The sequence below is a fragment of the Gouania willdenowi genome, chromosome 1 (genome assembly GCF_900634775.1).
Source record: "Gouania willdenowi chromosome 1, fGouWil2.1, whole genome shotgun sequence".
In the NCBI taxonomy this organism is placed as follows: domain Eukaryota; kingdom Metazoa; phylum Chordata; class Actinopteri; order Blenniiformes; family Gobiesocidae; genus Gouania; species Gouania willdenowi.
Genome location: NC_041044.1, coordinates 16,886,455 through 16,897,116, shown reverse-complemented (window position 1 = coordinate 16,897,116; position 10,662 = coordinate 16,886,455). Strand labels below are relative to the sequence as shown.

The 10,662-nt window shown below is 37.7% G+C and overlaps 1 protein-coding gene across 1 annotated transcript; it reads left to right on the top strand.

The window, feature by feature from the left end:
* The first annotated feature begins 845 nt into the window (after positions 1-845).
* Positions 846-6,205, top strand: fgg (fibrinogen gamma chain). The gene is made up of 9 exons (XM_028449203.1): positions 846-933; positions 1,056-1,103; positions 1,207-1,390; positions 1,579-1,663; positions 2,299-2,429; positions 3,810-3,943; positions 4,912-5,096; positions 5,416-5,693; positions 5,837-6,205. Exons 1-9 carry the CDS (start codon positions 871-873, stop codon positions 6,016-6,018), a joined length of 1,290 nt encoding a protein of 429 aa, XP_028305004.1. The 5' UTR covers positions 846-870; the 3' UTR covers positions 6,019-6,205.
* Positions 6,206-10,662: the final 4,457 nt, after the last annotated feature.

Here is a 10,662-nt window from a genome sequence, read left to right as displayed (position 1 = left end):
TCCTTCTGCTGTGGTAGACGTTAAAATCTCAGTTATTGATCTAACAGAACGTGTAACTGTGTCCCATCCTGCTGCTCTTTATGAAAAACTCTCTGTAACATTTTACAACGTATTAACACCAGTTCTTTGTTTTTGTCCACCTGAACGTCTTCATTCATCATCTCTTTTCTAAGTTGTTTCGGGGTTTGTTGCCGCTGTCGGCACTAATCTCTCGAGAACTGCCACTCAGGTCACTTCAGATGGCAGTTCTAACGAGGTTAGTGACGGCATTCAGTTTAGTAAGGCATCTTTTAATTATTATTACAATAAAATACGGGATATTTACGGGAAAATCCTAATACGGGAAGATGGCGGGATAGAGGGGTAAAATACGGGAGTTTCCCGGCCAAAATGGGATACTTGACAGGTATGTTGAGGGCCCATGTTTAGACTGTAACAATCCTTTTAATCCAGGTTTTCTGTTCAATGCAGGTTAATGTACCAGCATGTTGAAATCTGACAGCAAACTTCAACTTTGGTTCATCCCTTGTTAAAATTTGAATCATTCTTTAATCTCAAAATGATCATCAGTGTTATTTAAAGTTTTATTCTCTTTTTAAGTTTCTATAGGGACTTTGAATGATTTATGACGCATGATTCATTGTATGCTCTTATAACCAGAGCAGTGTTCGAAGAGACAAGTCTTGGAAATGATCACTGTTCTGTTTGGAGTTTGACTCACCCGTTCTTCAAAACAAAGTCAGCGCAATGTTTGCCCATGAACCCTTTATCAAGAGCCCCACAGAGGACCTTGGTCATATAAATATACCTCAGGAGGACAGCTCTTTAGTTGAGGCAAAGGCAAACCCACAACTGGTGGCCGAAGCAACAATGGCTCCATCCCTTCTTTCAACAACAGGAGGACTCCTGATACTTTTCTGCTTTGCATCAGCAGTAAGGAACTCTGCATTGTAAACCATTGGCAAACATTTTCTTTTGAGTGCATGATTCTGAAGTAAACTCATGATAGAAATCATTCAAAAACACCTTTAAAAGCATACCCTTCTTCTTTGCAGCAAATCCGAGGGGACAATCTTGCATCATGCACCACAAATGATGGATTTGTAAGTATTTACTAGCATCTTAAGCTTTACAGAGGGGATTGATTTGAGTACCATATTGCTCATTGTCACAATCCCTGACTGCTTTTACTGTATCCATGCTTAGGGAAAGTACTGTCCCACCACATGCGGTGTAGCCGATTACTTTCTGAAGTATACGCCTGGAGTGGACAATGATCTGGATGAACTGCTGACAGAACTGGAAACAATTGCCAATTTGACTCAAGGCTCAGAAGAAACTATTGTCCACATGAAAGATTCTGCTGCTGTATCACAAAAGACTCAGCCAGGTATGTTCGAATCCATTCTCATTTCCTTTTTTTGTTCTGCTAACATTTATTGACTGTAAAACGTGGAATCCTCTCTGGTTCTGAAATGTGCATTAGAAAATATGTATTGCTTGCTGTAATGTATCCAAATCTGTGTTTAGGTTTAAGGTATGATTAAAAAAAAATATTTTTTTTAAATTACTTTTCAGACTTGCTCTTCAAAAAGTCAACAAGCATGCTGGAAGATATCCTTCGATTTGAGAAAACTATAGTTGCACAAGAACAGCAAATATAGTAAGTCATCACCAAACCACAGTCAAAAATTCCAATGACCTGCTTGCAATCACACAACACCATCCAAACCTGCACACAACCATCTATGTGACCCTTACTTAACACCTTTCAGCCTTTATTTTTGTCCAAAACAATTTTTAAAAATAGCTTTTAGCAGTTTACGTGTTTTTAAATTAAAAATGTGGTACTTAAAATGTGCTAATGCTTAAAACTAGCTTAATAAAAAGAGCAAAGAATTAAATGAAGTATTTATTCAACTGTCTCTAATACATACTGTCAATCAGAGAGGAATGGTGACTTTTTTTTTTAACATTTTGCAGAAGGTTTGCACTTGAACTGTCCTTTTTTTCCACCATTTGGCAGCCTCACAGCCACCCACACTCTCAGGCCAATGTACTCGAAACCTCCTATAACACACACTGTTACTGAGCAAAGATCATGGACTCGTTTGCCGCCTACACATCTTTCCCTTGTTGACCCTAACCAATCTGATGTCCAATTTCACACATTTTTTTTCCCATTTCTTATTGTCTAAATCCATTTTTTATAGTTCCATTTGTCACAGATGTGACACTTTTCAATTTTCCAAACTTTCCTTTGGATGCTTCGACTTACTTTTGTGTTCGTCTTTTCAGTGACCTCCAGAACCTAATTTCATCCAATGAGAGACGAATGGCAGACCTGAAGCAGCTGTCCATTCAGCTGCATCAGAAATGCAGCGAGCCATGCAAAGACACAGTGGAGATCCAAAGCACCACTGGGACAGGTGATGAAGGAAAAAATAATGACCGTCAGATCATTATTGTTTCACAAAACATTTTTCTTTCTTCCTTTCTTTCCTCATCCCATTAGAAGTTGTCCTTGTTCACTGTTTACTTGGAGTCAATAATCAATATTATGCATCAGTGCAGTGCAAACACATCTCCCGTGGATGCCATGTGTACTGACCTAAATTTTCCACACAATTTACTTAGTGAGTTTGGGAAAGTTAGGACTCATGTCTAATGTTATCAACAGACCCTGATCAGATTATCAGCCAGATACAGGGATGGACTGGGACAAATATTCAGCCCTGGCATTTTCTGTCCAGATCAGCCCACTACGTTATCATCGGACACCACCTAGAAGTCGTTGATGCTCAACATGTGGCTCTTCATGTCTTAATTTGAATTTTTATTCCCCCAGAAATCTTCCTTTGTCCCTGCATTTATGCCCTTGCCACTTTTTCAGATTTTAGCTACCTTTTGCCAATAAATATCCCTTTTTTTCCTATTTTTTTGTCCATTTTTGCAAGTTCTTTTTCACACTTTTACCCAATTTTTGACCTTTCTTTACATTTTTTGTCACATTTCATCCAAATAAGCTAACTTTTGCCCAATAAATATAACTTGTTTCCTTTTTCCCCGACATCAATGGTTCCTAAACGGTGTGCCACGGCACACCAGAGGCAAGTCCAGGTGTGCCGAGGAATTTTGTGACAACCATACATTATTGCGATATACAACTACACAAAAATTGTTTTTTTTTAATTTTCTTCGTTGTATGCACTCGTTTCAGAATACAGAGGCAAACAATACATTTTTTTAAGTTGTCAGTAAATATTTCATGAGTAATATAGTTGTCTTTCTCACATTTTATCTGGCATTAGTAAATAATTATGCACATTTACAGATATTGTACATGATATGAGTGATAACACGTTAGAAAGGCTTTTTTGCACAATAGTTGTGCCTTCAGATTTTTACTTGTCCTTCGGTTTGCCTTGGGCACAAAAAGTTTGGGAACTACTGACCTACATTGTGCCTTTTTTGTTCCACATTTTTGCCCCTTTTCTTCATTGTTTGCCACATTTTGCCCATTTAAGCTATCCTTTGCCATTACAAACCACCTGGTTCCTCTTTATTTGCTCATTTTTTGGCCACTCTTGACTGCTTTTGGCCCATTTGAGTACATTTTCACTCTTTTCTTGCTACGTTTTTGCCACTTTAAATGATTTTTGGCCACCTCTTACCATGTCTGCCTCCGCTCACTTGTCAAAAAAAGAACCCACTTTGTCGACGGCCCACCGGGACGATGCCCAGTATGCCAGATGGCCAGTCCACCCCTGGCTAGATATCATTCATATGTTGTTTTTCCCTGACTCTAGACTGCCAGGACATTGCAAACAAAGGCGCCACCACAAGCGGACTTTACTATGTGAAACCTCTGAATGCTAAAGAGCAGTTCCTGGTCTACTGTGAGATTGACTCATTTGGACGTGGTTTTACTGTCATACAAAGGGTATGCATCCCTCCAATCTGAAACACATGTCTTTTCTGTCTTTTATGACTACTTTATAATTATGGCTATGTTATCAATGGATAAAGTACAATTTACTAAATGGGCTTTGATCATTTAAATAGGCAGCTTTATACTCTTTATCGTCATACACACAAAACAACTTTTGTTTTAACTTTTCACAATAACAGTGTTAGCCATACACTGTAATAAAAATCAAAATATGTTTCCTTTTAAAATCTTATTGATATCCCTTATTAGTTTTTGAAAGATTGTCTCTTCAAATAATTGCAAAAGAGTTTTCATATGCCCATTACTAACTGCTTGAACAGCACTGGCCCCCCCAAAGTGAAGGTCTGTTATCTATTTGCTTACCAAAACGTCTGTCTTTTCCTGTTTGTCATTAAATGCCTCACAAAAAGTCAGAATAGGGTAAGATATTCAAGTCAACAAACTTCTTAAATGCAATAGTATATAAGCTTCATTTAGGATTTAAATGTATGAACATGATTATGGGTGATTAAATTACAGATGGAGGACAGCTTGAGTCATCAACTTTAAAGACGGTCGTTCCTATTTGACGAAGAATGTCTCTTTAAAGAAGTGTCTATGCTTTAACCTTTAATGTATTTATATATTTAAAATATTAGGTCCTGGCTAAGGGTGACGGGTGTCTGATAAACTTCAGCTTGTCTGTTGTGATATAATAAAATTTCAATAATTTATTGGTTTTAGTTGTGATTTGTGACCCAAAAATTTAAGCTGCTCTTTTCTGAACCCAGGGACGACCCTGCTATTACACAGGAAGTTGTTCCCATAGTCAACAGTAGCTTATCCGTGATTAATGTTCATAGAGCTGTTCAAACTTTTTCCATTTAGTTATTTTTTGTACATTAAAGAGCGTTATCAACAGTGTTCAGACAATCAAGCATTCATTTTCCCACTAAAATACTTTTTTTTCTTATTTACAGAGACAGGATGGCAGTGTAGACTTCAACAAGGACTGGACCCAGTACAAGAATGGCTTTGGTTATCTTTCTCCAGGAGACAACACAGAGTTTTGGCTTGGAAATGAGAAGATTCACCTTCTTACAGCCACCACAACCATCCCAACCGTGTTGAGGATAGAGCTTGTTGACTGGGAGGGCAACAAAAAGTACATGCACACGCAATCCCGATAAGAGATTATGTAATGACAAGAGAGCAGCTTGGTGGACAGGCAAACATGACCCTAGAATTAAAAGGTTCACTTTGAAAAAATTGAAACATGACTTAGCAGAAGTGAGATATTTGATAATAACGTAGAATCTAGATGATAAATAGAATTTTCTGATGGTGTTTTTTTTTATAAATGTGGCAAACAAAGCCTCTTTCTTGGAGGTAGATCTGCTTGAACCGGTTCAGTCTGCAGATTTTAATGGGAAAAGTTTCTCCAGGCATTCACAGCCAGTAACAATGGGTCTTTTTCCCTGCAGGTATGCCGACTACAACATGTTCAAACTGGGGTCAGAGGCCGACATGTTCCGTCTGACATACGGTTACTACTTTGGCGGTGATGCCGGTGATGCCTTTGATGGTTTTGACTTTGGAGATGATCCCAGCGACAAGTTTTACACGTCTCACAATGGCATGCAGTTCAGTACATTCGACAAGGACAACGACAAGTATGACGGCAACTGTGCTCAGCAGGACGGTTCAGGCTGGTGGATGAACAGATGTCACGCTGCACATCTGAATGGAAAATACTACTTGGGTAAGAGTGGCACGATCAAACCAACTCCAGACCTTTTCTTTTGTTTTTCATTCGATGAAAGAATGCACTTCAATGATCCTATTATGTAGAAAAAGTAGCATGTTGTAGATGAATGAGCTATAACGCTATGTTTCTGTTTGCAGGTGGGAGGTACACAGAGAAGGATGCTGGAGAATTTGGCTACGACAATGGTATCATTTGGGTGACGTGGCACAACCGCTGGTACTCCCTGAAGGAGACCACCATGAAGATCATTCCCCTCAGTCGGATCACAGCAGGAGGACAGCAGGCCGGCGCTAAACAGTTTGCTGGACTTGGAGTTTAAGAGGAAAGCATGTTTGTGATCTGCACAACAACCACAAGTCCGCTCTGGAGCCAATAAAATCCCTCCCTGTAAAAAATCTGACTTTATGAACGTTTCTTTCTGTGATCTCTCCTCCTTTTATTGCAGGTCATTGCAAGGAAATGTTTTTCATCCCCCTTTCTCACTAAATAAAGATTTTTTTTCTGAACCAAGAATTGTTGTTCATTGCCTCATTTGGCAAACTTTGAACTCTATTATTGAAAGCCTGAGGAAACAACCAAATTGTAAAGCCCACATGGCGAGCAGGTGTTTTAGGAATCATGTGAAGACTTAACAAGCAAGCATTAGGAGAAGACAAATCTCAAAGTTTGAATAAGCTTGAAGCAATTCTCTCGATAATAACATTTGTCCGCCTGCCACAGGCAAGTTAAACTGTGCTCTGACAAGCTATCATTATCCCTAATTCTAACTTGTCCCACATGGAAAGTCCAAGGAAGCTAATTTATAGCTGGTCAGAGTGGAGACGCTGAGAGTGCAAGCGCCCTGCAATTGGTTCAAGCACAGGATTAAGCACGTTTTTCATGTGTGGATTAGGGGTTTTGGCGCATGCATGTCCTGCTACGAAATGGTCCACGGACCGCTAGTGATCCAGGGAACTAAATCACTTTTTATGTTTGACTTTGATCAATAGGTTAATAATTATTTGTTCCTGTATATAATGCAATCACCTTTTTCATATCTTATAAAGACAAGGGAAATGTATTTGTATAGCGCATTTTATACACAAGTCTTTATTGTGTTGTGGTAGTCGAGACCGGTCTTTGTCTCGAGACCAAATTTTAAAGGTCTCGGTCTCGTCTCGGACTCGGACTTGTCACAAGACCGTTCAAGACCAGCACTAATTCCTGCTATTTTTAAACTTTTTTATAATGTGATAATAACACGGAGAAGAACGGGATAAAACAATATTTTATTCATTCTTTAATCCACCTCGTATAATGACGCAACCTTCCTTAATGTGACTGAGTGACGTGTGTGACACACTCGTGTGTGTGTGTCTGGCTACGGTTTCAGTTTGGACCGCGGAGCAGAAGGAGATATGAACCAATCACCGGTAAAAATCCCAGTAAAACTCCAGAAAACAATCACCAGTAATAACTATTATCTCCCTGGTAAAGACAGTAGCTCTAACAACTGGTAAAAATGATAAACTGCTGATTTTACAGCCTGTAAATGCAGTATGGGGGACGCACTCTGGGTCCTAGTGCCAGCCGACCGGAGAAGCGTGTTCCGTTTACCGATGTCTATGTGTGTTTAATAAGTCTGTGTGTGTCAGCATGTTTATGCCTCTGTCCATCCACTCTTTTCATTATATTCATGTCTTTTAAGGCTTTTATTACATAGTATCAGCTGTAGTCCGGGCCGCCGTCGTCTTGGATTATGTCGTTACCAGCGCGTCATCGCCTGGACTCAAATAACTGTAAAGAGGTCTTATATTAGTGGTGTTTTTTTGTCTTTTGACTCCAATTATATTTATGTATATAATATATTCCCTACAATATAAACAGGTTCAAAATATAACTATTTTTTATAGTTTCTGTTTCCACTGTATCCAGAATAATAATATAATTCTCAACAAGAACTATTGATTGTTTTATCACATGACTGTTCCAGGGTTTGAGTTTGTTTTATTTAGTTTCACATCTACCTGTAGCTCTTTGTTTTTTAGATTGATGACAACTTGTTTGAAGTTTTATTTCAGAAAGTTTCACTTTCACAGTTACAGCTGGAAACCTTTGTTAATTGAATATCCTAGTTACATTACAGCAACCAAATTAAACTATATCAACTAAGTGAATTAATAAAAATGGCCTGTTTAAAGGCTTTTTCAAATTAAAAAATTATCTTGTGAACTCTGTGACCTGTTGACCTGCACAACTCAAAGAATCAGAATCAAGAATCATTATTACTTGGTAGAAATGTTTGTAAACACTTGCTGTACATTCAGCAGACATAAAAATCTTGTTTTCAAATATGTAGAATAATTGTGAATTTATCAGTAGCAGTAGTAGTTTTAATATTCTAGTTAATTTTTTGCAGGCATCTTTTTTGTCCGTCAAATGTATTTAAAATAAACTAAAATTAAAGAGAGAATGTTATTTAAATTTTATTTATTTATAAAAGAATTTAAATTGAAAAAAAATATGTTTATGGTCTCGGTCTCGGTCTCGGCTTGTCTCGGTCTTGGTCTTGACTCGGTCTCAGCTCCCGAAAGTCTTGGTCTTGTCTTGGTACATTCTGATCTCGGGCAAGTCTTGGTCTCGGATAGTGTGGTCTTGAACACAACACTAAGGCTTTACATGATTAAAACATGCCACAGAAACCACAGAAAAGAGTTTAAAAATCAATAAAATTCTTAAAACAGAGTTTGAAATCAACAATATTAACATTAACTCAACAACAAAATGATTAAAAATCTCCCTCTGAGTGATAGGCAGTAGAGAAAAGATGTCATCTCTGCTGGCAGTTTGTTCCACTTCTTTGCAGCATAACAACTAAAAGCAGCGTCACCATGTTTACTGTGAGCTCTGGGCTCCACTATCTGACCTGTGTCCATAGATATGAGAGACCTGCTGGGTTCATACCTGACTAACATCTCACTGATGTATTCTGGACCAAACCCATTCACAGATTTATACACCAGCAGCAGAACTTTAAAGTCTATTCTGAGGCTGACTGGGAGCCAGTGTAAAGACTTTAAAACTGGATTAATGTGCTCTGACCTCTTTGTTCTGGTTAAAACCTGAGCTGCAGCGTTCTGAACCAGCTGTAGCTGTTTGATGAAAACCATTACAATAGTCCAGTCTGTTAGAGATAAAAGCATGGACCAGTTTCTCCTGATCTTTCTGAGTCATTAAACCTTTCACTCTGGAGATGTTCTTTAGGTGGTCGAACGCTGTTTTTGTGATAGATTTGATCTGACTGCTGATCAGAGTCAATCTGATAAAGAGAACTTTTAAAATAATTTTTAAAAAATGTGTAAAGACAGATTTTAGAATATATTTGTTTAATACTTAAAAATTGGGGAAGTGTATCAGTTTTTTGGTTTAGAAGTGAAAATTTGTTGATTATGTATGAGTTGGTATAAATACAGCTCTATAAGTTACCCTCTCGTCACCAGCCAATAACAGATTTTCTTTATGTCATTAACCAAATTGTAAGGAAGACATTAAATAGTGGATTATATTAGTTTATTTGATTTTGAATGATCAATATATCTTTCACATAAGGTTCATGTAGAAAAACTACTTATTTTAACTACTTATTTTTCTGTACATTTAGACCCGAAATCTGTTTCTCCTCATGTATCCAACCATAGAGGTTAAAGTTCATAGTTTTTCCTTGGTTGACCCTGTGAATACTTTCCATAACCACATCCCACTTAGATATTGTTAGGTTTGAGGTCACTTAATAAAATTAACAGGCCTAAACAATTAATAATGAATAATATTCATTATTAAGTTATGACATTGTGTGCTTTTTGGAGGGCTGAAACCAAAGATTTGAACAGATTGATATAATGTGCCAACTAAAGGGTTTCCATTGGATCATTATGTCGTAAGATTCCACTAAATTTTCACAAAATGAATTGACGTAAAGCCAACTTTACAAAACACCATGGTTATCATGTTCATTGTGATCCACATGAATGCAGTTTGTTTACTCTGTGTTCTGTGCTTGTAGTACTTGTCCTCAGGCATCATCACTCACACGTTGATGATCCCCAGCAGTGGAGTTCAAACTCCAGCTTGTGTGAGTGTCTGAAATTTTGCCAGATGCTAAATGTCCTCACTTGTCCTCATGTACTAATGGTACAACCTCTTTCACACTCTTAAGATGGCCTAATTAATCTATTTTTAAATTATGATTGACTGCAATGAATTACACCAAAATGGTACAGGCTGGATCTTTAATACAAATCAAGTCACTGCTTCCCGGATCTACTCCTACTTCACACTGAGCCGAAGGTAAATCAACCCCTGTGCAATTTGTCGGTCTATTGGTGGAAGTAATCAGTAATCAACAATAAATCACCTATCATGCATCATTTTTTGATCCACGTGAATGAGAACATGCAGACTCTGGACGAAAACCCTGTTGCTGTAAATTATAACACCTCATTTCTATTTTGTAACGTCACAAATTAGCAAAAATATAATAAGTATTTCTGTTTACAGTGTTCATCTGCTTTTGAACTACCCATTGATTCCTGTTCTCTGCTGAGTAAACACAGGCTGGGACACAGGGTTGAGAAACCAATTTGGTGCTTCATGACAGATTAAACACAGATACATGAACTCATGTAAGAATTTGATATGTGTGTCAAAGCATAAAACCTGGTTGTCATTGTCGTCAGATTCAAGGGATGATTTCCAGCCACAAAACACAAATTCCTATTGCCAGTGTGAGTATTGCGACATTCATAATGAATTATTACTATTTTAAAGGTTGACTCATTCCGATGCAGCCAATATATGTATAAGTTATAACAGGAACTATGTACAAAAATAAAATAATATTTATAAACTTGTAAATATTAAACTCCGGAAAACAATAACCAGGAATAAGTATTAGCGCCCGGGTAAAGATAGTTGCTCTAACAAC

Bases quoted from the DNA above. Each gene is read 5' to 3' on its own strand.
- fgg (XM_028449203.1), top strand. From the start codon at position 871: ATGGCTCCATCCCTTCTTTCAACAACAGGAGGACTCCTGATACTTTTC. The intron at 1,104-1,206 runs GTAAGTATTTAC...ATCCATGCTTAG, and splicing joins GCACCACAAATGATGGATTT to GGAAAGTACTGTCCCACCAC. The intron at 2,430-3,809 runs GTGATGAAGGAA...CCCTGACTCTAG, and splicing joins CCAAAGCACCACTGGGACAG to ACTGCCAGGACATTGCAAAC.